This window comes from Vicugna pacos, chromosome 28 (assembly GCF_048564905.1).
Source record: "Vicugna pacos chromosome 28, VicPac4, whole genome shotgun sequence".
Classification (NCBI taxonomy): domain Eukaryota; kingdom Metazoa; phylum Chordata; class Mammalia; order Artiodactyla; family Camelidae; genus Vicugna; species Vicugna pacos.
Window position 1 is genome coordinate 8,853,105 of NC_133014.1, and position 26,893 is coordinate 8,879,997.

The 26,893-nt window shown below is 44.7% G+C and overlaps 2 protein-coding genes across 13 annotated transcripts in view; one reads left to right on the top strand and one right to left on the bottom strand.

Moving 5' to 3' along the window:
• The first annotated feature begins 1,831 nt into the window (after window positions 1-1,831).
• On the top strand, window positions 1,832-24,191 carry LMAN2L (lectin, mannose binding 2 like). Of its 6 annotated transcripts, XM_072951404.1 has the most exons (9): window positions 2,050-2,070; window positions 3,297-3,415; window positions 3,884-3,964; window positions 6,224-6,341; window positions 7,142-7,224; window positions 19,159-19,320; window positions 19,418-19,532; window positions 22,244-22,363; window positions 22,716-24,191. In XM_072951404.1, the coding sequence occupies exons 4-9, from the start codon at window positions 6,332-6,334 to the stop codon at window positions 22,856-22,858; spliced, it is 633 nt and encodes a 210-aa protein (XP_072807505.1). In that variant the 5' UTR covers window positions 2,050-2,070; window positions 3,297-3,415; window positions 3,884-3,964; window positions 6,224-6,331; the 3' UTR covers window positions 22,859-24,191. The 6 variants fall into 6 exon arrangements, with proteins under 6 accessions (XP_006203930.1, XP_072807507.1, XP_072807508.1 ...); XM_006203868.4 differs by lacking the exon at window positions 3,884-3,964 and having other exon boundaries at window positions 1,832-2,070; XM_072951405.1 differs by lacking the exon at window positions 7,142-7,224.
• Window positions 24,192-25,093: 902 nt separating this feature from the next.
• FER1L5 (fer-1 like family member 5) overlaps window positions 25,094-26,893 on the bottom strand; it is a 44,746-nt gene continuing 42,946 nt past the window's right edge. For 6 of the 7 annotated variants that reach the window (XM_072951413.1, XM_072951409.1, XM_072951411.1 and 3 more), the window contains 5 exons: window positions 26,603-26,702; window positions 26,334-26,527; window positions 26,036-26,145; window positions 25,609-25,756; window positions 25,094-25,498 (listed from right to left, as the gene is read on the bottom strand). In XM_072951413.1, coding sequence (XP_072807514.1) covers window positions 25,271-25,498; window positions 25,609-25,756; window positions 26,036-26,145; window positions 26,334-26,527; window positions 26,603-26,702 — 780 coding nt within the window. In that variant the 3' untranslated portion in view covers window positions 25,094-25,270. Of the gene's footprint in view, window positions 25,499-25,608; window positions 25,757-26,035; window positions 26,146-26,333; window positions 26,528-26,602; window positions 26,703-26,893 lie in introns of those variants that run through there. The other variant, XM_072951414.1, reaches the window with a different exon arrangement.

The window sequence follows — 26,893 nt, forward strand, 5'->3', positions numbered from 1 at the left end:
GTGCTGGAGGAGGCGTGAATCCCTTTTCTCTTTCCTTCCACCTCCCCTCAACACCGGGACAGGTTAACTTCATCTGAACCCTGTACTTCCGGAAATTGGCTACAGTCAAGAAATGCCTCCCCTGCTTTTGTGTCCCTCGTCACATTTTGAGTTCTGAAAATGGCTAACCTCAAAGACTATCCTGTTCTAAATTAACACATGATCAGGACTCAATGATTCAGACAGGACTCTTTCCATCCTTCCTCAGGATGACTCCTTGTTTACCTGCCTCTATAAACCCCCAGGCCTGAATGACCATTCTCTCTTTTGCCACAGTCTGAACAAAATCATCTGATTTATCACCCTGTGCATTTTGTCTTCCACACCCTTCTCCTTTATTCCTTTTTTATTCATTGTCATGAATTTTATAATGAGAGATCTGCTGAGGTGATCTATCAAAAATCCAGCTGACAGGTTGCACAACAATGTGAATGTACTTAATGCCTCTGAACTGTATACTTAAAAATGGTTAAAATGGTAAATTTTTTTACATATATTTTACCACAATAAAAAATTCCAGCTGATAGAGAAATATAATGGAAATAATTTTATTCAAAACAATTAGACTCCCATGCATCTTACTTCTAGGTGAAGTAAGCCAGAAAGAGAAAGAAAAATACTGTATGATATCAAAACAATTAGAATCCCTACTACGTGATGGGTGATGGGTTAGGGAGTGGGGAAGTAGGTGGGGCCTGGGATTGGAAATGAGTAAGATCTGCTCCCTGTGGTCCAGGAACTCCTAGACTTGCTGGGGAAACAAACACATAATCAGCTAATTGGGCTACATAATTCAGGGTGACACAATGTAGTAGACATGTGTACAGCCTGATTTGCCTCAGTCTGTGAAGGGCTCAAATGTTACACTAAGGAGATTGGATCTTATCCTATGGTAATTGGGAGGCATGAATAGTTTTAAAGTTAGGGTATGACACAAGTAGGTTCATTTAATTCCTAGAATCTTATCACCAAGCATCTGCTTTATGTGGAGTGTGTAAGAGATTAATGCCTGTGACAGCTTTAATTTTAAAAAGTTCATCTGCCGTAAAACAGGCTTGTATTCATGCCTCTCCTACTAAATATACTTATGCTCAGGAAAGAAGGTTAACTCTGGTTAAGTCTGTGGGGAAGACAGAGACACAGACCTGGCAAGATTTCTCAGAAATCTGTTATCAATTTTTGTCTAATACCATCATGATAGGAGAACATCCTTTGTGTGCTTTCAATTCTTTTAAATTTGCAGCGATTTTTTTTTGTTTGTTTTTGTTATTGTTTTGTTTTTGTCCAGATTACCTTGGTAAATATTTCTTTTGCACCCGAAGAGAACGTGTGTTCTGCTGTTGTTGCGTGGAATTTCTATAAATGTCATCAAATCAAATAGATAGCGATCTTCAAGTTTTTCTTATAAATTTGATAATTTTCCTGATAACTTTGTAACCACTTTATGAATTTGCCTATTTCTCCTGTCACTTCGGTATCCTCCTGCTAGTTCTACAGTCAGGAGACTACTACGGTAGAGAGGACAGAACGTTTCCGTGGGACTGGAAGAAACATTTTATCTCTTTAAATTTACTCTAGAACGCAGAGACAAAACGGAAATCACTACGTATCCCAGCAGGCTTAGCGGCGATCAGGACAAATGCAAATAAGGGAGGCCAACCATTCGGTTACGCCCCTTTCCTGGGTTGGCAAGGCAACTGGTACTCAAGCCAGCCAACCGGGGAGAAGCTCACCTGCGGGGGCGGGGACTCGACGATAGCCAATGGAACGTGGGCAGATGGTTCCATGGGCCAATGGCTTGAGTGACGGGGTGGGCTTTTGATGAAGGGACGGCGGTGGGAAAGATGGCGGTGACTCTGGGACCCTCTGGGTGGTGGCAGCGGTGGCGGCGGCGTTTGTCGGCTCGGGATGGGTCCAGGATGTTGCTCCTTCTCCTTTTGTTGGGGTCTGGGCAGGGGCCGTGGCCAGTCTGGGCGGGTCAAACGTTCGAGTACTTGAAACGGGAGCACTCGCTGTCGAAGCCCTATCAGGGTGAGGCGCCGGGGGGCGAGGTGTTCGTGCTCGGGGAGGGCTTAGGGACCTGAGCTCCTCGGTAGAGACGGGGGCAGCGAAGGGGTTCCTGTCCCTGAGGAAACTACCGCCTGTGGATGGGGGCCCTTGGGGACTCTCGCCATGTTTGGGAGAAACGGGTCCTAGGGGCAGGGGTCAGCCTCTCCGCTTCCCTCCCAATCCTACTCCCCTCACTTGGCGCTGGAAGTTTCCAGCAGATCGAAGCAGGGCTCTCAGATGCCACTAGCGCTAGGCCTGAAAGAAGGGAAGCTTAGAGTTGGACAGGAGGAATGTGGGAATGAGAGAGAACTGCGAACGGTGGGAGTGATTGAGGGCCACTCATAATGAGCCGGGCTCTGGATGGAGCGTGGATGTGCTAGAAATAAAGCAGGAGGCAGAACTGGGGTAGAACTTGCCCAGACTGAGAAAGAAGATAAAATTCTGTTGTCAGTTAAGACAATTGTTCTTCTCCAGTCCAGAACCCCTGTTGGTGAAAGAGGCTAGTTAGTTTTGCTCTGTTAAGTGTTCATAGGCTGGTAGGCACAGCTTATCAACCAGAAAATGTATATAGTTATCTGCAAAGAGGACCAAATCAGTGCAGATGGCTTAACTAACACAAGTCTGTTACCGGACTAGAGGATAAGGCGACAGCAAACAAACAAAAACTCAAAGTGCAAGAGGTGTAGACACTGCTGCTAAGGGTGATCATTTATTTACTTAGCAGATGCATCGAGTGCCTTCTCTGTGCTGCTCTTGTTGCTAATACTGTGGGTTATACAGACACCAGTTCTCATTCTCAAGGGGTTAATAGTGTGAGGTAAGGGGAAAAGTAGCTTTACACTTAGACTGTTTAAAGAAAGAATGTGATTAAGCCCCAGAAGCCTGAGAGTCAAGCTCTTTTTGGTATAACAGGAAATTTTTTTACTTCATGATGCTTAAATTTACTCACATAGAAAATGGGGATCTGAGCTATGATTACTATGGCATGGATAAAGTGATAGCTCTGATGTCTTCACCTGAGAAGAGCTTTGTGAAAAGATAGCGGTAACGAGGGTAAGGATTTAAGATTTTATGAGTGAGAGAAGGTGGGAGATGGAGTGTTATCAAAGGGGAAAAAAGGATGATGACTCCAGCTTTCAGAGGGTCTGTGGTGGCTTTCTGAACAGTTAGTGTTGAAGAGAATGAACTGATCTACTTCCTCCCCGTAGGTGTGGGCACAGGCAGTTCCTCACTGTGGAATCTGATGGGCAATGCCATGGTGATGACCCAGTATATCCGCCTTACCCCAGATATGCAAAGTAAACAGGGTGCCCTGTGGAACCGGGTGGTAAGAATCTTTCTTCCTCCTGTGTTAGTGACCCAGAAAGTACTAGAGTTTACCAATGGCATATTGACTTAATTTTATTGTCTATCCCCAGTACTCTGCCTTCTGTGGATATCAAGGATTTTCATTTCAGAGATTAGGATGCCCTTCATAATGATATCAGATATTTAGGGAGGTAACTCTGTTGCCCTAATTATAACAAGTAATTAATTTTGATTCTGTTCTCTTAAATGTCTTTAATTCCTGATCGACCTGATAGTATTACTTCTTGGAGGTTAATAAGTTTACTCACATTTAATTACTTTGCTTTGTAAAATAGAAAACTGTTCTTTTAAATTTATCCCAAACTTCATCCCAGTATACCCCCTTGTTATTTCACTTTGAAGAGTCTTAATTTTAAATATTATTTTCATGTAAAAGCCACGTTGAGCCCTTGGTCATTTTATTTGTCCTTCTCTGGGCCTTTTCTAGCTACATTGTCTTCCTTGAGGTATGGCGACAAGAAGTGAATGCAGTATTCCTGGTGTGGCTGCACTGTGATTTTGTACAAGTGTAAGATGATGCTTTCTTTTTGGTTTGTAGGGCTCTTTCTTAATCTTTTATGACCACTTTACCTTTGGGAGTGACCTTGGCATCCTTTAATCCTTTCTTTTGGGTTCTCAGAAGCTAAGAACTTACTTTCACATGGTTTTTATCATTAGTTGTAGATAACTGAATTTCTTTCCCCTGTTCATTTTCTGTGGCAGAGAATTCTGAAGGAGTAGAGGGATGAGCAAAGTTTCTACGTGAGCTGTTTGTACAGGCTGGCCTCTTAACCCAGATTGTAGTGCTGAGCTCATGCTTGGACAGAGTGCAGGGGGGCGTGTTCTGGTAGAAGACGTGCAGTTGAAAGACTTGGGTTCTCGATCCAGCTGGGTCATAGACCCTCTGTGAATCCTCTCTCAGTTTTCAGTTTCTCCAGCTGTCAAATGAGCTTCATAATGCCTGTTCTACTTGCCCACCAGGGCAAGTAGAAGGGTTATTGTGAGAATAAAATAAGACAATAGATGTGAAGAAGCATTGGAAAGTTAAAATGGTAACAGAAATGTGCTGTTGTTATGTCGTACACCTGTTTCAAGATGGAGGTCTATGGGTGATAAATGATTTTGTCCAAGGCTTAATACTGCTGTCTTGCTAGCTGTCTCTATTTAATTCTTTTATGTAGCAGCAATTCTAGTCTAGGGTCTAGTTATCCTGCTCTTTTTCAGGTTCTCTGATATCTGTATTTTTTGTTATTTGACTATCAGAATGAGCTTTGGCATTGTTTCTGAGTTTTTGAAAAGGATGAATTTGTTTGAGCAGTGGTTCTCAAATTTGGTGGTCCACTGGAGTTGATGGCTGGGTCCCACCCCCAGAGATTCTGATTTAGTTGGAATGGGGTGCAGTTTGAACATTGGGATTTTTAAAATCTCCCTAGGGGAATCTAATGTGCAGCAAAGTTTTAGAACCACTGTTAGACATAGCCCTGAGCAAAACTGTATAGCATTGTGCTCCAGGAGGCCAAGGATAAGGGATAGGAGCCTCTTGGCTCAGTGTGAACTTCTCTGGCTCTGCCCTTTTCCGGGGTGTAACACCTACCCTCTGAATATGGGGCAGCTTCCTGCCACTGAATTTCACTCTTCCCCTAAAATCTAAATGAAATAGCAGGAAGATAAGAACCCAGAATGATAACTCAGTGCCTGGGCTTGTCAGCATAGGGTAAGCTATTGAAGATTTCAGGGTTCTTTGGTGAATTCAGAGGTATCCACACCCCTTTCATTTTGACTGTATACTCCTAATACTAACAGTTTTAGAAGATTTCCCAGAAATGAAAAGTGAAAACTGAAAATAATCTGGCAATAGCTATATTGCTCAAGAGCCAGAACTATGTATTTGGAGAGCCTTTGGCTGAACCTGCTGGTCTATCTGCTCTTCCTTTCTTTATTCATGGTGAACTTTAACCAGGAGCCTCTGTAAATCAAATACCCACTCTGGTTCCTTGAAAGTGTTCAACTATTGAGAACACTTAACCAGCCACTCACTACCTTCTCCATTTTTCCAAGGTTTTGATACACAAAAGAAGAAAAATGGTCCATTTAGCACCTCTCTTTAATGTTTTTCCACCAGAGGCTGTCCCTGTGGTGGAGATGATGGTGTTCTCCTTTGGTGCATTTATGTTTCTTGGCCATGGGGTGGGGTTTTGGGGGGCACAGCTCTTATCCCTTCTTGTGGGAACTCTGGGTTGCTCCTCAGCTTGGCATAGGGCCAACTCTAGCTAATTAGAGTTGTTTATAGCATCTGCTAATTATTCCTGGGGACCTTTACATATGACTTAGCTTATCTTATTCTTTTATAATGAATGAAGTTTTGAGTTTTCTTTAAATCCACGCTTTTTAGAGTCTTTCTGTCAGAGGGGTGATCTTCAGTTGCAAATGAATATTAATTCAGCCACCTCTACTCTAGGCTGAGATTCTTTGCTGGGTGTAGGATCACAGTAGCCTAAGTTGAAGTTCTCTTGTCTTTTCCAACTTTGGAATGCTATCCTTTTTCTGTTGGGAGATGGTGAAGATAATTGGGAGGTTTATTTGCTTTTCATATTAAATATCCTATACTGTTGAATGGCTCAGTCTGTTTAATTGTATGACACAAAGACTTAGCAAGTTTTAGATTTTGGTTTTAACCCTTAGCCTCGTGTCTGCTGTGTTTGTGTTTCCGAGCCTGTACGCTGCCCATGAGGGCCTGAGGGCTTCATGTTTCCTGCTTCTCATTGATTCCATGTCTTTTTCACTTTAGCCATGTTTCCTGAGAGACTGGGAATTGCAGGTGCACTTCAGAATCCACGGACAAGGGAAGAAGAATCTGCATGGGGATGGCTTGGCAATCTGGTACACAAAGGATCGGATGCAGCCAGGTATGGGGGTTGCTCCTGTGTGGGGTGTGGCAGGCCTCCTTTTTCGTGTGCCCTCTTTTTGAGAAGGGCACGTCCCACAGTGCCAGCAGTTTTCCCTTTCCCTTGATGTCTGTGGATGAAGACTGGCCTGTCTAGTCTCTGGACTGGGGTCTGAGTCCTAAAAGCAGCTGAACTTGACTCATCCTGGGATGAGTTGCTAATCGGTAACTTCCGCTTTCCCTTTGAAACCACCCAGCCCGTTGGCTGGCTGAAAGCACTGGTTGTCCCCGACACTGACATTGGGTGAGCTGGTTTCTTCTGCGCATGCACAGTGAACGATCTCAGAACTCCTGAGTCAGGAAAAAGAAGAGTTACTTATTTTTCCTTGTTGTGCGGGAGCCATTGCTCCCAGTACATGGCAAACTCAGCCTGGTTTGACCTAATCGCTTTTGCAACAAGAGGTGGAGACTTGGGAATTCAGTTCTCTCTCAGGGGCATAGTCATCACCAAGTGTTTGTGAAGCAGAATTCTGTAGGGGCACCTTAGCAACCAGTTGGGATCAGGGAGCAGCTGGGATGCTAAGCAAGGTGGCACTGGCCTTTTCTCTTTCCCCACCTTTAACAACAAACAACTACAGACGTTTACTGAGTGCTTGTTCCAGGCCGTGCCCTTCACTGGGTCCTTCTACAGGTGTTTCCTCATCTTAAAGAGGCCTGTAAGTCATTTGAATTTCACTTATCCCTTCATCATAGTGATGTATTATTCCTTTATCAACTCTTGGCTTTATTTCACTGTTCATCACCTGTTCTCTCTCTCTCTAGGGCCTGTGTTTGGAAACATGGACAAATTTGTGGGGCTGGGAGTATTTGTAGACACCTATCCCAATGAGGAGAAGCAGCAAGAGGTAATGGCAAGTGTCAGAGCGTAGGTCAGCTGCACTGACATCACAGTCCTTTGCCTCAGAAATGTTGCTCAGGAGGGAACAGAGGGGAAAGAAAGTGAGGGGCTTGGTTCTATTTTCTTCATCTGTTGAACCTCAAGAGTTGACATCTGTGTAAGGGTTTTTTCCTAGAGAGAACTGTTTGTGGTGTCCAGTCTTGGGAATGGCTGTCGTGAACAGCAGCTTTTCCTCTAGTGTTAACAGCATTCTCTCTTGTGCACGTTGTTAGGCAGCTGCTGGAACTGGGTATGTGCAGCTGGTTGGTGATTTGGTTCCTGGGCCAGCACCATAGCAAGCTGCATTTATGTCCCTCTGCTCCCCTGATGCATTGTGTCACTGCTGTGCTGTCTTCTGCAGCTTGCTCACCCTTACCAGCATCCTTTCCTTCTTACTTCTGAACAGCAGGTCTCCTCTCCTGTAGGAAAGGCTGTCAAAGGAAATTGATGAAATCTCAACATTTTGTTGAAACTCAGTATCTGGCTGTTGGCAGAAGCTTCTTGCTTTTTGTTAGCTGACCCTCAGGGTCCTTTGGTACTTTCTTACACCAGCAACAGGTCTGTGCTCCCTCTCTCTGCCTCATGGCCCTGCCATCAGATGGTCGGAAAGTGATTATGGCACATTGTTGTTGGGTATCTTGTAGTTAAATGATATTTAGCAAGAAAGGCTGGATTAGGTATGGAGACAGAACTCGCTTTATTTTTTTCCCCAAAAGATTTTTATGAAAAACTTCAAACTTACTTTAGAAATTGGGTGAACAGATCAATGTGTATGCAACACCCAGATTCAGTAATTTTCACATGTCCCACAGCATTCCCCATAGAGGAGGTGGAAAGTGAGACCTGAGTTAGAGGAGCGGAACCTTTTGTTGTGGGTCAGTTGCAGAGTTGTTCTCCATGTTGCTTCTGGGCGCCTCTTTACTCCACCAGTGGCTCTCTGTTTTTCCCAGAAGTAAATTGTTCAAACTCTCTTAGCTTCTGTTTCACCATCAGATAGGAGTGATTTTGGTTGAGAGGGCATATCTGATGGGCTTTATTTTGTAAGGAGAGTAGGTGTTAATGGAAAAAAATCTGTTTCAGACACTAAAAATTGATATTTCTTTCCTGGCTCACTCCCAACTGCACTTGAAATTACCTGGAGAGCATTTAAAATACTGATGCCTGGGCCCCAAGCTTAGAGAGTCTGATTCTGTTTGTCTTAGGTGCAGTCTGGGCAACCTCATTTTCTCAGATATCTCTGAGTAAGTCACATATATCGCCAAGGTTGAGAACCCCTGGACCAACATCAGCTTCTTGTTTCCTTATTATTTGTTTATTTATTAAATAAATTTGTTTATCAAAACTAAAATAAAAAAGAAACTAATAAAAGCAGTTTCTTTTTATTAGGTGGCTATTAGGTACCAGGTGATTTACAATTATTATTTTGATCCTAGTCAATCTCCTTATAGTCAATATTACTTTTCCCATTTCACCAGTGAATAAACAGAATCTTGGAGAAATTAAGTGTCTTGCTCAAGGTGACAGCCAGTATGAGGTAGAGCCAGAGTTTGGACACAGGTCCACCTGATTCCAGAGGCTGTGCTTTTAATTATGGTGCTCTGCCACCTCCCATCCATTATTTTCTTCTGCCAGGTTGATTTCCTTGAAAATTAAGACATTCATTATTCTCATATGATCTCCTCTGCAATTTCAGTTCTTAGTGCTTATGATCAGTGCAGAGCATGACCAGTAACTTCTTACATTGAAAAACCTGGAACTATCTTAGAGGGTAAAGTCAGATATGTTTTTTAGTACCATGGTTTACTTTGACATTGTATTTAAAGGTGCCAGGCCTTGTTCCAAGTGTTTGCATATGTCTTATTTACTTATCATAACAACTCTTTGAGATAGATACCATTATTAACCCTACATTATGGGTAAGAAACTGAAGTACAGAAAGGTTAAAAAATTTGTCAGTGACACCTAGGTAGTGGGTTTGACTCCAGAGACTGCAGTCTCATTATTTTGCTTTGTATTGAGCACCTAAGGGGAGAGTGACAAATGCGATACCTTTTGAAAACTTGGAAATGCCATGTGTTGAAGGCGTGCTGAATGAGGAGGACAAAAGAGCAGGCCAGGGGTGGGGTGTGTGGAGTAATTCAGCAGATCCCACAAGGTAGTGGTAAAAGCATCTCTCTGGTTTCTTGTTTCCTTGTCGCCAGAGTGCATTTGACCTTGGTGCTCAGTTTACTTCCTGCCACATTTGTTTATGAGGAAATATGGGGGAAATAGTAGCAATTATTAATGCATCTGAGAAGTGGGTGAGGGAGTCTAGGATATAGTTGAGTTTGGGCTTGGCTCCTGAAATCAGGACACTTTGTTCAAAATCACGTAACCTCAGTTTCCCCATGAGCAATATAGGAATTGTAGTTTAGGTGAGTAAGTCAAGAGCTTTAGTATTTGGACTAGAAGGTACTACCTGTGTCACAGTGAGACTGCCAGATCATACATGGCTGTTAAAATGATAGTTGAAGAAATAGAAAATCTGGATATATCTATAACAAGTAAAGAGATTGGATTAGTAATAAAAAATGACTCACAAAGAAAAGCTCAGGCCCAGATGGCTTCACTGGTAAATTCTACCAAACGTGTAAAGTAGAAGAAATATCAGTTCTCAAACCCATACAAGCAAATCAAAGGAGGGGATGCTAACCAATTCTTTGAGGCCAGTATTATCCTGATACCAAAGCTGGATAAAGACATCACAAGAAAAGGAAACTACAGACCAATATCTCTTGTGAATATAGATGTAAAGGTCATCAACAAAACATTAGTAAACCAAATCTAGCAAGGTATAAAAAGGATTTTTGTACACAATGACCAATTGTATTTATGCTAGGAATTCACATTTGGTTTAATATTTGAACAGTAATATGATAGACCATATTAGTAAAATAAAGGACAAAAAAAACCATGTGGTCATATCAATAGATGCAGAAAAAGTATTTGACAAAATTTAATAATTCCTTATGATAATAAAAATACTCAACAAATTAGTAATAGAAGAGAACTTCCTTAACATGATAAAGGGCATCTATGAAAATCTCCCAGCTAAAAACTCACTGTGAAAGACTGAATGCTTTCTCCCAAGATCAGGAATTAGGCAGGGATATCTGCTCTTGTCACTACTATTTACCGTTGTACTGGAGGTTCTGTTCAGCACAGCTAGGCAAGAAAATAAACTAAAAGACATTCAGAGTAGGAAGGAGAAAGTGAAACTTTCTGTTTGCAGATGATATGTGGAAAATCCTAAAGGATTCACACACACACAAAAACTGTTAGAACTAATGGATTCAGCAAGGTTACAGGACGCAAGATCAGCATACAAAAATCAGTCGTATTTCCATATGCTTGTGCATTGAACAATCAAAAAATAAAAATGAGAAAATTCCATTTATACTATCATCGAAAAGAATAAAATACTTATAAAGAAATTTTTAAAAATCCCTTATACTCTGAAAACTGTAAAAAATTGTTGAAAGAAATTGAAGAAGAGCTAAGTAAATGGAATGACATTTCATGTCATGGATTGGAAAGTTTAGTATCATTAAGATGGTGATACTCCCTGCATTGATCTGCAAATTTGAGGCAATCCCTTTCAAAAGCCTCGCTGGCTTCTTTGCAGAAATTGACAAGCCAATTCAAAAATCAGTATGGAAATTCAGGAGAACTAGAATAATCAAAATAATCTTGATAAAGAAGGGTAAAGTTGATGTGATACTGGCATAATGATAGACGTATAGATCAATGGAATGGACTTTAAAGTCCAGAAGTAAATCCTCACATTTATGATCAATTAATTTTTGATAAGAGTGCCAAGTCAGTACAATAGGGAAAGAATCATCTTTTCAATAATTGGTGCTGGGACAACTGGATATCCATAGGCAGAATAATGAAATGGTTCCCTACCTCACACCATACACAAATATTAACTCAAAGTGGGTCAAGGAACTAAGTATGAATCATCAAAATTAAAAAGTTTTGTGCTTCAAAGGGTGCCATCAAGAAAGTGAAAAGACACTCCACAGAATGGGAGAAAATGAATGTAAATCACATATCTGATAAGGGACTGGTAATAGTTCTTTATAAATTCTAGAAACAACTTAATAATTAAAAAGACTGCCCAATGGAAAAATGGCCAAAGGATCTGAATAGATATTTCCCAAAGAAGATACACAAATGGCCAATAAACTCATGAAAAGATGTTCAACATCATTAGCTATTAGGGGCATACAAATCAAAACCACACAGTGAGATGCCACTTACACCCTTGTCTTACACACTTGTCTGGCAAAAATAAAACAGACAGGTGATAAACTAGGTGAAGATGTGGAGTAATTGAAACCCTCATACACTGCTAATGGAAATATAAAATGGTGCAATTGTTTTGGAAAACCATGTAGCAGTTCTTCAAATGCTTAAACATAGAGTTTGTACGATCCCACAGTTCACTCCTAGGTATAATATACCCAAGAGAAATGAAAACATGTCTATACAAAAACTTAGATGAATGTTCATAGAAGCATTATTCTTAATAGACAAGAATGGATACAACTCAAATATCCATCAACTGATGAATGGATAAACAAAATATATCTATACAATGGGATATCATTCTACATTAAAAAGAAATAAAGCGTTGATACATGCTCCAGTGTGGATGACCTTTGAAAACATGGAAAGCCAAGAAGCCAGTCACAAAAGACCACATATTGTATAATCCCATGTATATAAAATGTCCAGCACAGGAAATCTATACAGACAGAAAGATGAGTGGTTGCCTGGTGCTGGTGGGGTGGGGGTTGGGGTGGGGAGAGCAACTGCTAGCAGGCACAGCATTTCTTTGAGGGGATGAAAATGTTCTGCAATTCATTGTGGTAATCATGCTGTAAATATACTAAAACTCATTGAAATATAGACTTAAATAGGTGAACTGTGTGGTATGCGACTTACATCTTGGTATTGCTAATTTTTAAAAATGTTGATTAAAACATGACCTGATCAAAGAAAAAAAGAAACATGACCTGATCATCTTTTCTTGGCTCTGTGACGTCATCAGCGGATGGTCATCTGTTTCTCAGGAGAACCCAGATGTTGGTGAAGTTGCAGGGAACTCAGTAGCAGTCTTGGAGCAGGAATGTCCTTTTTAGTTGAAATCATAGTCTGATGACAAGAGGCCTTCCTGGAATGAGAGCACAGAAGTGCAGCCGTGGCCCTCATCCTTCCCGGTGAGACCTTTGGGCCTCACCCCTGCAGGCAGAAGCAGCTGGAGGGAGAGTGGAGTGAACAGCTTACTGCTCTTCTCACATCAGGCCAGCCTGGAAGTTGAGTTTGAGGCACTCTCCATTCTTTTTTTTCAAATGTGACAGTTGTTTTCCCTCCTTTGAAATTGGAAGAAAATTGACAATATTATACATACCGTCCAGTTTAAAAACAGATTCCCGCAAGTTTTTATCTTGATGAAGACACTAATTCCTCTTGGTCTCTCTGTTGTTGGTGGAGAGAATTTTTACGTTATTAAAGGAACTCCACAAGTTCTAAATTCTCTTGTTATTATGCTATTTGCATGTGACTTAGTTTTTTTTTTTCCCCTCTTTTTTTTTTTCCCAGTCCTAGATGAGGCAGTGTTTTCCAAGACAGACTCCTTTGGAAACTAGGTCCAGTGAATATTGGCAACTCTCAGATGTGATTAGGCATGGAAGCTTAGCTTCACTGGTGAGAACTCGTTTTCAAGAGAAGTGGAAATGTATGGTTTTCTGCTAGAATTGAATACAGGTGAGGAGGTGACAGTGCAGGGAAGAAGGAGAAAGAAAGCAAGTTCTTTATCTTTCATTGGGTTTTGGTCCTTTTGAGAATATGAAGAAAGTGATGGGCCCACAGAAAGATGCAAGTACACATAGGGTTTTACATAGAATTTCAGGAGATTCACGGGTTCCCTAAAATAGAGCTGTAGACAGGATCTCCTATTCCATGGAGTTGATAGCTCTTCTCATTAACAAGAAGTGTCCACATACTCCCATAATGGTGGGTAGCAGTGAAGTTAAGGCCTACCTCCCAGGCTGTATTCTGAATCTTGATCCTTGTACTCTGGTAGATGGGAGATGAACTTCAGTGTTTGGGACATACCTTGAGTTTAAATTTTCCCGATTTTAAAGTACTCTGTATTGAAGTCCCCATATTACATGATTTGGGTTTGTTCTAACGGTGTGACAAGTAAGATAAATGGGATTAAAATCATTCCATGAGTTTAAAAGATCATGGTGCTATTCAAGTACGTGATGCTCTTCCAGGCAGTCAGCTGGCCTGGGGGTGCCACTGTCCTGTATCGTCCAGTTGAGGAGCTGTGAGACTTGGGGATGGAGTTGCTAGTCTGGTTAGTAGTAGTTTGAGGGCTTGTGGAGCAGGGGCCTTCTCGTGCTGCCCAACAATGTGGTGAGACTCTCACTGATCTTGTCACCCATTCTAAATGGGATGGGTGTTGCTGAGTTAACCAGTCACTTCCTTATCCAGATTCCTGCACAAAGGGTTAGTTGGATGAAGATTATGGTAGTACCAGCAACTTGGAAAGTTTTGAAAGTCTAAAAAGCGTCTCCCTGGAGGAACGGCAGTGAGTGTGTTCCACCTGTGATCCAAGGGGAGGGTCACGTGGAGGTGTGAAGGGAGAAGCTGTACAGGAGGCATTTGCTTTGTTAATTCTTATTTTTTATGGAAAGGCTCATTATAGAAAAATCAGAAAAGACTGAAAAATAAACCTGTACAAACATCTTTTTAAAAATGAAAACATTGCATTATATTGAATACTCTTTTTTTAAACCTTTTAATTTTGAAAACCTTTAGACATATGGAAAAATTTTCCCATTTTGATACAATTTCAGACTTACAGATAAGTTACACTAATGCAACTAAGAATTCCAGAATGTTCTTCACCCAGATTCCCCAAAATGTTACTGTTCTACTACCTTGGCTTTGTCCTTTTCTTTCACGTGTGTGTGTGTGTGTGTGTGTGTGTGTGTGTGTGTGTCTGTGTCTGTTTATGCATGTGTGTGTGTATGTGTCTGTGCTCATGCATGTGAGTGTATTTTTTACTTGAGATTAAATTGCCTTCATCATGTTCCCTTAATCTCAAAGTCAGGAACTTCATATTGGTAAGGATACTATCATCTAATCCGTTGACCTTGTTTAGATTTCACCAGTTGTCCCAGTGTGTCCTTCACAGCAAAAGAAAATCCCAGATCCTGTGTTGCATTCAGCTGTCCTGTTTCTCCTTTCCTTTAATTTGGGACCATTCTCCAATAGTTCTTTGTGTTTTCAGTGTATATTAGAGACCTAGGTTTGGGGGGAGGTTTTTTTGTTTGTCTGTTTTAGTTTTGTTCTTTTGTATCTAAGTATATACCAGACATTGTTCCTTAGTGACTGATCTTGAGAGCAGTGTAGCATAATGATTAAGCTAAGGTTCTGTGTCCAGACCACCTGCTTAATACCTGTGTTGTCTTAGACAAGTTTTCTTACCTGTGAAATAGGGATACTAACACTGTCTCTTTGGGTTGTGAGAATTAAATGAACGCATATGTGACCATTACTGAGTACAGTCCTGGCACAGAGCAAGCTCTCGGAAAATGCTGGCTGTTCTTATTCACACCACTAAGTGACGTCCCCAGGGACATTTTACAGACAGTTTGGTGGTGGCTGTTGTGGCTCTGTCCTCTCCCTCTCCTCTCTTGCCCTCCTTTTCTTCATACTAGGTTTCAGAGAGCAGACTTGGCCAGCTTACTCAACCTTGGTGTGGTCTGGGTTGGTAAAAACTACTCTAAGAGATGGCTCCTAGGTGCTGGTCCATGAATTCATATTGGATGGTAATAGTTTCTCTGGTTGAAGAATAGGAACAGTGAAGTGAATTTTCATAAATGCTAAATGTTTTATTGTTTACTTATTTATTAAAAATTATATAGTTCTTTTATTGGTTTAAAATGTTCTTTTTAAAAGTGATGTTTGTTATAGATAATTGTTCTGTCATTATTGTATTTTAATACATTTAGTAGACAAAAAAAGAAAAAGAAAAACGGAAAATACATACCCACAAGAAAAGGCAAACTGATTAATCCCCAGGATATTTTTGGAGATTTTAGAGGTCCATGGCAGCCAGTGGTCTGGGAATTACATGTTTGACTTTGTGTTTATATATGAGCACCTGTGAACAATTTTTATGTATAGAAATTAATTAATTTGATTGAATGAACATTTATTGACTCCCCTGCTGAATATCAGACACTGTACTAAATGCTTTACAGATTTCATTTCATCTTCATATTAACCCTGTGAGCTATGTATTATTCTGCTGCTTATGGTGAGGAAATAGATTGTCAGAGATGAATTAATCCACCCAGGGTTACACAGCCATGCGTGGTGTACCTGCAGTTAGAACCCAGGTCTCCCTGAGTACAGAGGGCCGGGTGTGCTATTTTCTTTAACCTAGTGGTTCACAACTGGTGCGTTTTGGACCTGTGGAATTTTAGCATGGGATCCGTACATCCATAAATTTATGCGTCTCTGTTCAATCAAGATGTGCTGAAGGTACAATACCATGTGGAGGGTCTTTTTTGTTCTTTTCTTTCTTTTTTTTTTAAAGTGGCTTTTGTAGTACAAAAAGTTGAAAACATTTCTCCACTCTACACCCTATTATTTGGACAATAGGTAGAAGTTCCTCATTTTTGGTGACTCTTAAATTAGTAATGAAACCAGCACCTTTGCCTGAGTCAGTGTGATTTTTCATCCTTTGGTTCTGGCTATATATAGGCTGCTGTGTGGAATTAGTGGGTACCGAAGAAACCCTTCCAGAACTCCCAACTGGGCATAGAAGTTAAGATGGCATTTAACGACTTACTGCTAACATGAGGTGTAAAGTTGAAGGCCAAGTCTTGAGTTTCTGAAGTAGACAGAGTCCAGCTTGAAGCTGTGTCTAGTGGCCTATTTATTACATTTGGCTGCATATCACAATTGTCTGTGGTGCTTTTTAAAAAATACACAGTCCCGTGCCCTGTTCTCAACTTACTGAATGAGTCTCTGACTGCAGGACCCACATGTATGTGCGGTTGAAAAGCTCCCCCAGGTCATCCTGAAGCCCAGCTTACCTCTGGCTGATACTGGATAACCGGACGCCTCGCCAGCCTTGGGAAGAGTAAGGCCCTCTGAGGTTGGGGATCCTTGTCCAAGACACTCCCTTGAAAGTTACGCCTGAAACTTCTGATCCCAGTTACAGGGGTTGATGAGTGAAGCAAGCCTTGGGATCATAAGAGCTCCCAGGGGCATTTTTAATCCCTTCTTTTCCCTAATTGTTCACCGAAATTAGGAATTTTCTTGAGAGAAGCCATTTCTGTAAACTGCTTAGTAACATACTCATAACTCCCTCGTTCTAAATGGTAGTTGTACAACAAGTGGAGTTTTACGGCAATCTAATCGTCCCCGTTACATTTCATACCTTTCTGTAGTCCTGTTCCTATTCCACCAGCAGCATAAGAACAACAGCCGGGGAGCTGCTTTGAGTCCTGCTCCGAACCCTTCACGGTGGCTGCAAGGCCGGTGTGGTACGGCCTCTGCCGCAGCTCACACCAGCCTCTCCTTCACCAGCCGGGTTTCGGACACCCCTGTCTTCCTCTAGTCCTTGAATGCGTCAGCCTCATGCTTCTTGTGCCCTCGGATCTTTTGGTGGACTCCCTCTAACTACTTGGGTCTCAGCCCAGATGTTGTCTCCTCAGAGTGATGGTTCCTTGTCAGTCTCCATTGTATTACTTACCTATTTTCCTCATACCGTTTACCACTGTCTCAAATAATTTTATTATTTATTGTTTCTCTCTTCCACTCTAATGTCAGCTCCACAGGAGCAGATACCCGTCTTTGTGCCTTTGAGCTCCCAGCCTGGCTCATAATAAGTGCTCACTAAGGACGGAACGCTCTGGGCTCTGCACCTCTGCCCACTTCCTGTGGGGCGAGGCTGGGCTGAGCTGGCGTAGGTATCTCTTGTTGCTCGTCGTTTAAAACTGGAGCAAAGCTAAACACCCTTGAACCGTGTGATTTTTCTAAATCTGTCGTGCTGTGGCGCTCCCACAGGGCATTTTCCTGCCCAGTGTTGTAGGTCAGACTAACAATAACTATTAGGAAATGTATGTCCACAGGGCTCAGTTAGAGGGTAAGTGAGCCTTTTGATTAGAGTTAATTTGACAGTCTCTCAAATGGTGGGATTTTTGTCTTCTGGGCAAGAGCTAAATCCTGAGATCCTGGGAAGTAAAGGACATCTTGAATTTGGAAGAATTTAGCCCTATTTGTCACTCCCCTTGCTACAGAAATACTGTAGTCTGGTTACAGACAAAGTCATGGCCTGGCCTTTGGATTATCGGAGACATAGGTGAGGCCTGCCTGGAGAATGTGATGCTGTGTGTTTATAAAGCTTCCGAGAGCTTCAGGACCCTCTGTGGGTTAGCGAGGTCTTCCTAGTGGACCCCTTTGAGAATCTGATGATAGCACCAGAGCCTCTCCTGAGAAAATGTACAAGCTCCTGTGCGTAGAGTTTTGCCTGTAATTCTGAGGGGTATAAGGACCTGCAGAATGCCCTCCGTGGGCCCTAAAGTTCTGTTTGGGGATTTAGATTGGCTTGCTCATTGACCGCAGCTGGGTCATAGCACTTCCATGGCTGTTTCTTTCTGACTCGGTCTCCTGTCTTCTGTGCCCTCTCTTGTTTTTATAATAACCTGCTGGACCCTCTCAGGCCCAGAAGAGGCGATATTCTCCAGGAGTCCAGGTACTCAGTTCTTGACCCACCGTGGCCTTCCCTTACTCCCTCTGTGTCTGTCCGACATTTGCTGCTGTTCAGAATCCATGTGGCTCTTGTCTCAACTCACTAGTCTCTGATTTCAACTGCATCTCCACCTTGCATGTTGATTGTTTAGGACAGTGAGGAACTCACCAAAGAAGTGGCATGTCTCATGTTTCCTGTCCTTCCATCACCCTGCCTCTCTGCACTGCCTTGGCACTGGGCTTGTTCTGGAATGGTTAGCTCATCATTTCTAAGGAAGAACTTGCTCCACAACTCTACTGGAGAGAGAGGGCCTCAGAAGTAGGTGGGACAAGGCGTGGGTACGGGGAAACTTCCAGTGGGAGAACCTCGTCCTGAGTGTTGTTGGAAGAAGTTATGTGTGGATGAAGCTTAAGTGGGCTGGAAGGTCTTTGGGCTAAGAAGAGTCATCTGTGGCTGGAGATCACCACCTAGCAGCCTGGTTCTGGCACTGCCTTCTGTGAATCCTAGTCCATTTAGCATCATATGTGTACAGGATTTTAGAATTTGAAAGATGCTGTCCTGAATGGAAGGATTTCCCTGATTGATTGGTATTTTCAGAACACCTGCGGTGTGCAGAATACTTACCTTGCAGGGCGGGGAGGAGGGATGGAGTTAAGGTGGACACATTCAGAGAAGCACAATAAATGATTTTTTTCCTTCAAGAAGTTTACATGGCAGTCAGGGAGATAGTTATATACACATGAGAAGAAGAGAAACACCAGTCTTGGGTAGAATTTAAGTGCCAAATAGTGATCTCTGGGAGGATCTCAGTTGGACTGTACGGTGTTAGAGGGGCCATTTCAGACCCACCCCAGATGGGCAGCAAGGAAGATTCCTGAAGGCAAGTACAGAGGTCAGTCGCTTCTGGGCCATCCATGTCCCTTGAGTGACCATCTGAGTGTGGGTTCTCGGGGGTTGCTAACGATGAGGCAGAGTCAGGAGCTCAGCTTGTGTGCAGAATTCCTGCTGCCGTCCACACAGGCGTTCCTCCGAGCACCTCCTTACCATCCTGCGTTTCCTTCCCTGCTTTCCCAGCGGGTGTTCCCCTACATCTCAGCCATGGTGAACAATGGCTCCCTCAGCTACGACCACGAGCGGGACGGGCGGCCTACGGAGCTGGGGGGCTGTACAGCCATTGTCCGCAACCTCCATTATGACACCTTCCTCGTGATTCGCTATGTCAAGAGGCATTTGACGGTGAGTCCCGGTTCTGGACCCGTCAGCGGTACGGGCTGGCGGTACGGGCTCCTGTTTCTGTGGCCTGGCCCTGACTTCTCTCTTCTTTTTGTTCTAGATAATGATGGACATCGACGGCAAGCATGAGTGGAGGGACTGCATTGAGGTGCCCGGGGTCCGTCTGCCCCGGGGCTACTACTTTGGCACCTCCTCCATCACTGGGGACCTCTCGGGTACTGCCTTGTGCACTCCTTACTTGTCCCGACTGAGGTCATGGCTTGATAGGCAGGCCTTGGGGAGGCTCCTCAGAGCGGGAGCCAGACGAGCAGAGCTCTGGGAAGCAAGTGCCCTGGGAGTGCTTGTCTTCCTGCGTTCTCGTATCCACGTCCCTGAAAAGCCCAGGCCGGGCTTCTCCCAGGACAGTTGTCTCCAGGAGGTGTTGGCGCTGATGGAAAGCAGTGTCTGCCTCTCCATCTGGCCAGCTCTTCCAGCCTGGTTTGAGTCCTGTCCTTTCCTATTTCTGGTGCCACTTTACACAGTCAGGTCCCTGTCCTTCCTCCACCTACAGTTCCTTTCTCTTGACAGAGCTTTTCCTTGACTCCGCCCTCCCTCTTCTAACTGACCCCAGACTCTCCTTTGTGCTCAGACCTTTGAATGTGATGTGTGTGCAGAGGCTTGTTTCCCAGCCGCCCACCTCTGTGACTCTGCCCCCATGGTGAATGCTGCACTCGGGCCTGCTTCTCTGCCATGCTGTTACCACTCTTCTCATAAAAGTTCTTTCTGTTTCATTGCTGTTCTCAGTGTTTGCTCTTTGTCCTGCCTTCAGCTCGTTTGACTGATTACTCTTGCCTTCCTTGACTTACGTGGCATTAGCGGTACCTGGCTCTTTCACTCTTCTCTCTCCTGGGTTTTCTTCCTACCTGTTCTGAAGTGGAAGCTTCTCTATATGTGCTTTTTCTTTCCCTTGGTTTTAATGTCAGTCATATCATCTTTTGAAAAGAGGTAAAGAACTGAACTTTTGGTTCTTTTGATTAATATAATTTATTATGAATGCAGCTAGTATGACAGGACTTTCTTGTGGCCAAAAGGAAGGCAAATACCCATCTGAAATGGGCAGCAGCTGCTCAGTTCCAGCCATTGTTGCCAAGAGAAAGTGTGGGCTCAATGAGGTCATGTCTTCTAGTTTTTCAAGAGAAGCTAGAAGTCTGAATTTTTTTAAATGAAATTTGATTTTTAAAATCCTGGCAACTATTTTTTCTTTTTTTTTTTTAAATCAACTTGCTTGGGATATGCTTTCCACATAACAAGTATATAGCGGGAAGAGTTTGACAAATAGTTTCACGTACATATTCAGCATCACAGTCAAGATACAGAGTGTTTCCATCGCTGCAGAAAGTTCTCTTATGCCCCTTTGCAGCATTCCTCCCTTACCAATGGCAACCATTGATCTGCTTTCTGTCACTTAGGTTAGTTTTGGCAGCTAGTTCTAAATACTGTGCAGGTGGGCCAGTGCGGGACATCTCACCTTGGCACAGGTAAGGGGGGCACAGGCTGGAGATCTTTGCTATGTCATCTCTTTATATGACTCAAGTTGAAAAAGTTGTCCTTGTCTACAAGTTTCCTTTGAGCTTGCAGGTTCTGGGACCTGCTCAGTTAACCTCCTGTTGTACTTTTCAGTGGGAACATTGGAAAGTTGTTCCCAACTGTAAGAAATGGCCAAAGAGAATTTTTTGTTTATCCAAAGGAGTCCTTTGCTCTCAGTGTTTAGGGTAATGCCGAGGTTAGTATATCCATGTTTTCTGCCCACAGGATAGCCCTAAATACAAATTGTGTCTTTCTCTTAAGGTCTTTCTTGTTGACATCTTGTTTATTTTGCTGTGGACTATTGGAAACTGCAAGCAAGTTAGGACACATCCCAGCTGCCCCAGTGTTTGACACCCTTACGTTGTGAGGAGCATTGCCCTGGCTTTTTATCCTGTCCCATGGTTTAATCTCAGCCTGACTGAGAAAACATTTTTCTAATTGAAGGTGATTCCAGTTTTTTCCTACCTGGGGGACTCCTAAAGAGTCAAAGGGTCCAAGCAGCTGTAGATGCCATCCTAATAATAGAAGTGGCAAGAAATCCAGTCACCAGTGACCAACCCAGTAGGACTGAGCATCTCTAGTACTCACATTTGTGGTCTCTTAATACCAGTTCCCACTAAGAGGGACAAGAACTTGGAGATGTGGCTGATGCCAGGTCTGAGGTAGGAAATACAAGCTGGGAATGTCCTAGAGAAGCAAGAAAGATCTCAAAAACTTCTGGTGTTCCTGTAAAAGGACTCAGGAGCCAACTTGAATAGGCTCCCACTGGACAAAGATGGGTTGATTTGAGCATCCATAGGAGATACAACTTCAGTGTATTGAAACACATCAAGTGTGTTTGAATCTATGAGCTTATAGTGATACTTTTTAAAAGGAGAGAAAAAAATTGAGTCCCTAATTCCTTGATCCTTCTCGGGTAATTAATAGTGAGATTCAGGGTCATGGTTACAAGGAGCTGCAAAGAATTAGGCACAGTCCCAAAGGGAAATGTGTTCTAGGCCACTAGCTGTGCCCACTCATGGCCTATTAAGCAGCTGTTCTGAGGCCCTTTCCTGTCACTTCTGCGTGTCGTCCACATTGAAGGGAAGCTGCAGGGCCACTGTGTCTCCTCTCACTGGAAGGTTTTACATATGAAAAGGGGTTCTTGTATTATCTCTAAATTTTAAAATTATATAGGTAATGCATGCTTGTTGATAAAAACTTTAAATTCAGGATAAGACAGTTTTCCTGTTCTCTATCCTTACTGTTAAATGAGAATCAGAGGTTTCAGTTATTGTTTCTCAGGTCATTCTTTGTCAGCTGTGGATCAGCTGCCTCCTCCTGAGGAGGCTTGAATAATCCTTGCTCTTTTTCTCTGTAGATAATCATGACGTCATTTCCCTGAAGCTGTTTGAGCTGACAGTGGAGAGGACCCCGGAAGAGGAGAAGCTGCATCGAGACGTGTTCCTGCCCTCGGTGGACAACATGAAGCTGCCTGAGAGTGAGCCCAGGGGAACCCGGGAAGCTGTCTGGCAGCGAGGAGGAGGTCGGAGGGCTGTGGGCGGGGGTGTGGGGGTCCCAGGTGCCTTGCAGCACAGCTGGCCGGGCTGGCTCCATTCTGTGTTCTCTAAAGAATGTGGAGCACTTGCCCCTGCTTTTTCCCTTGTCTCCATGTTACAGATGAGCAGACAGGGGGCCACTTAGGTTTTACATGGAAGCATCTGGAAAGGGAGAGTCTGAGCTCCAGGTCCAGAAATGGGCATCTGAACCTGGGGACTTGATAGCTTGTTGGGTGGTCCTTCCCACCTGGGTGGGCTCCCTGATCCTGACTTGCTTCTCTCTTGCTTCCTCAGTGACAGCCCCACTGCCGCCCCTGAGTGGCCTGGCCCTCTTTCTCATCGTCTTCTTCTCCTTGGTGTTCTCTGTGTTTGCCATTGTCATTGGGATCATACTCTACAACAAATGGCAGGAACAGAGCCGAAAGCGCTTCTACTGAGCCCTCCTGTGGCCACAGCCTCTGTGGCTGTCACCCAGAGGGTGTGGGCGGAGCAGGCGCTGGCCTGAGCACATAGCCCGGCGGGTCTTCTCCCGTCTCCAGCAGCTGGCCAGGGACTCTGTTCTGTCACTGGAGCTTCAAATGCAGGGATGCTGCATTTCCATGGTCATCCGTGATGACGTCTCATTCTGGTTCGGGAGGCCCACCCCTCCCCCAGGGTGACGCTGCTGTGACGTGCCTTTCCCTACAGTCCCACCACTTGGAAGTGAAGAGGGATGGAGAGCATATAGGCTGCTGTGATGCCAGACCACATGAAAGGATTTCACAGCCCAGGCCATCTTGTTGAAGATCCTTTTACTTCATTTTTAAATCTGCAAAGAATAGAAAACTGGTAACTCTTCATACCTTCCAGCCATCCATCCACTGGTTTTTGCTTTTTGTCTAAGCCTCTGTCCATTTGAAGAGCTTTCCTTGGAAATCTGAATGGAAACTTCTTCCCTGCCTCACTTTGCTTTCCCTCCACTCATTGTCCTCTGCAGATGCAGCCTGAGCTGGAGAAGACATTGGGATGCCTCTCTGTTGGGGCCCCGGGGCTGCAGAACAGACTTAGGTTTCACTGGCCCTCAGCAGGTGGCCACGGGGAGAGGGCCTTCTGCTTTGGCTCACTGCTCAAGCCTTTGTTCTCTAGCGTGGATCTTGGTTCTATTGGCGTGTTCATGACCTTCCCAGTTAGGTCCCTTCAGGCCCTTGATCAAATTTGGCTGAAAGCTGGTGTGCAAGTCCAGAGAAGCTTGATCGAGAGGCTTCACGGATGCAGTGGGACTGACTGAAACTGACTGCTCCGCATTTCGATCCCTAAAGCAGCATTTGCCATGTGACCCAGCCACGTGGAGATGTTTCTGGACTCCAGAGCCTACTTAGCTTCATGTTTTGTGTTCATCATGAGTTTTGGAATCCCATTTGGAGTGTTGAAAATATAAGGAAGTTTTCTTCTTATAGCCTGAGTTTGGATACTCCCCAAAGAGGAACACTGGCTTCTTCCTCTTAATGGATAAAAAGCAGATGTGGTTTTAAGTCTGGGAGCAATAGACCCTCATTGTCTGTGCCTGGAGGAGTTCGTCGTCACTGAGCAGCAGAGCTTGAGTGTCCTCCTCTCTGGGTCACCCCGATTCCACTGCCTTACCTGACGAGGGGTCACGTGCTGCTCACCTGTCTGCCCCGTGACGCCACTGCTCACAGGCAGAGTCTCCCGGGAGGGCCTGAACTCTGAGCCCTCTTAGCCTGTGCTTCTGTAGCCTGAGGGAAATTCTTAAAATGGCTAATGGAAACCAAACCTGAGCTTCTGATTGAGTGTCCTTCCTTCTAGGGGTGGGTTTGGGGGAACATCCAGGCCTCAAGTCCATCAGCCCTTGCCATTCCTTGGGGGTTGGAAAAGCCCTCTGCTCAGCTTGGAAGGGAAGGGGTCACCCTGGCTGGTAGAGGGTTTCCCTTGTCTTCAGTTTTCTTAGATCCTTCCCAGGAGCTTAATTAGGCCTCACGGGTGGCAGTGTTCTCCTGCAGGTGGGGTTACAGTGGGACCCTCCTGACCCCCTCTGCACACAGGGCTTGGTCTTAGGACTGGGTAGGACTGAAAAAGCAAATGGCTGTTTTGTCTTTCTGAGTTCAAGGGCAGCTTAGCTAGACCCCTGTGGTGGGAGGACTCGTGAGCTGGCCCAGGCAGGGGTGCAGGAGGAGGGTCTCGATGGGAAGGGCTTGGAGGTGGGGGAGATCACACTTGTGGGTTTTGTCTGATTCTGGTTCCGGGGCTCCTCGAACGTGCGGTGTGAGGAAACCATCTGGCCAGCGTGGTAGGGTCTGCCCTAGCTCTAGCTTTTTGTTCTGAAAACAAATGTTTCCTGTCCTGAGTGGAGCTGAATATTGTTCTGGGCACTGGAGCCCCAGGTGTGTCCCTGAGGAGGGAGCCGCCTGGTCCCAGTGCCGCTTTGATGTACATGCATGTGGGTGAGAGCAGTGGCCTCGGCCAGCTGCTTACCCGCTGTGAGCCACCTCCCTCCTCACAGACACCCCTTCCCTCTGTTTTCCTCTGACCTCAGAGCCCCTTAGAGCCGAAGAGCCCCCGAAGACTAGAGGTGGCACATAAAGATGACATCACTCCCCGTCCTTGTGAGTCTTGTCTGAAAGGCTGGCACTTTCAGCCTTTCACAGTGTTGTCAACCCCGCAAATTACAAGGTGGCTCTCTGTTACAAAACTTGTTTATTTCAGCGGAAAATTACAACTCAGCCCTTCTTATTGGAAGTGGTTTCTGAACAGAACGGCCAGGATATCCCCAGCCCCTAGAAACAAGGAGCCGGCAGGAAGCCCAGGGTAGGGCCGTTGGTAGGCAGGACAAAAGCCAGGCAGACATGGGAGAATTAGTCCTGTGGGGCTGGCAGTTCTGGAAAAATATCTCGCAGGTGATTCCTGGGTCCCTGGAGGAGTTTCAGCTTATGGTCTGTTGTTGGCTTTAGGTTCTGATGATGAATGGTGAGGGTGGAAGAGTTGGCGCTGCTGGTGTTTGGTGAATTGTTGATATTGGCATATATTTGAATGGGAGCACTCAGCCGAAGTTCAGGTTTGATCCAGCTCATGGCCAAATAGTTCTGGAGAGAACAGGCAACAGTTAGCTTGCAGTAGCAACCCGAGGGCTCTCTCTTGAGTCCTCCCAAGAGTGACCAGTGCCTTTGTCCCTGTCCCCAGGGTTGTCACTCACCGGAGCTGAATAGATAAAGTTGAACAGCAGAAGCCCTATAATTGCAATGATCAAGATGATGATGATTTTGAAGCGGTAGCGTTTCCAGAAAACATGAAAGAAGCTTGTAATGGGTGACTGAAACCACTCGACCAAGGGGTTGGTGCGTCTGTCCGTGAGCGGAGGAGACGGCAGAGAATGGAGGGCAGAGGGAACTTTCAGTCAAGTAATCCGGAGCAAAGGGCTTTCATTTAAAAAAAAAAAAAAGCAACTTCTGCTCCCTCCCCCGCCCCAGCTGTTCTCCCTTGATTGTAACTGAGTGTTGGAGCTGGAGCAGCAGGAAGTAGTCATACCCTGGTCACCACCCCACACAAACTGCTGGGCCCAGCAGCTCAGCCTTGTGAGCCCGGAAGAAAGGCTTGATTCCTTGGCCCTGTAGAACCCTTACAGGGGCGGATGGAGAGTCGGGTATTGGTTGGGTTCCGACTGGCCTTGTCCTGCTGGCTTGATTAAGGCTTCCTTCTCTGTCAGAATCTCCAGAGTCATCTTCACTTTACCCTAGAAACACCATGAGCAGTGGGAGGTTGAGTTCAGCGGCAGGAGTGAGAATGGTTTTAGGACCTCTTCCCAGGGTCCAGAAAGGAAAAGGGATTTTGCCAAAGGCCCCAGAAGTCTGTTAGAGCCAAGTTCTGTGGCCTAGCAATCAGCCCTATTCCTATGTGACAGGCACCTTCCCTAGTTCCTACCGACAAGCGCCATTTGCCATCATCGAGGACCTGGCAAGGCCACCAGCCGGTTACAGTCTTCATCTTAAAGAGGGAGAAGTGCTTGTACTGGAGGAAGTGGGGCCACTTGGGGTCAGCATCCATCATCCTGATGGAGCACAGCTTGGCGTGCCGGGCTGGGAAGGGCATGTCAGACAAATCCAGCTCCAGGACCCCTGCACCCAGAGAGACGCTGTCAGCAAGGAGGAGCTCCCTGTCTGGTGGTCCTGGGCCCTGTGCTGGGATCTCACCTAGGAAGTCATCACTGGAGAAGATGTTGTTGTCCCAGATCTGGATGATGAGCCGGGCCGGGAACGTCATCATTGTGGGGTCCAGGCTCCATATGTAGTCCTGGAGGACGGCAGGAGAGCGTGTTAGCAGCCTGTCTCTGAGAGTTTCCTCGGCCACTTAGTAGCCCACTACCCAGCTGTGATGGGCTGACTGTCGAGGAAGAGGCTTTCCACTTGAGGCCACATTACAAGTGTTCTAGTGCAGCTCGCAGGCCTCTGAAGGGAGGAGGGGGAGGAGCTCGCGCTGCCCCG

Coding starts and splice junctions, on each gene's coding strand:
- LMAN2L (XM_006203868.4), top strand. CDS start 1,884: ATGGCGGTGACTCTGGGACCCTCTGGGTGGTGGCAGCGGTGGCGGCGG. Junction 3,416..6,223: donor GTGCCCTGTGGAACCGGGTG/GTAAGAATCTTT, acceptor TTTTCACTTTAG/CCATGTTTCCTGAGAGACTG. Junction 6,342..7,141: donor AAAGGATCGGATGCAGCCAG/GTATGGGGGTTG, acceptor CTCTCTCTCTAG/GGCCTGTGTTTGGAAACATG.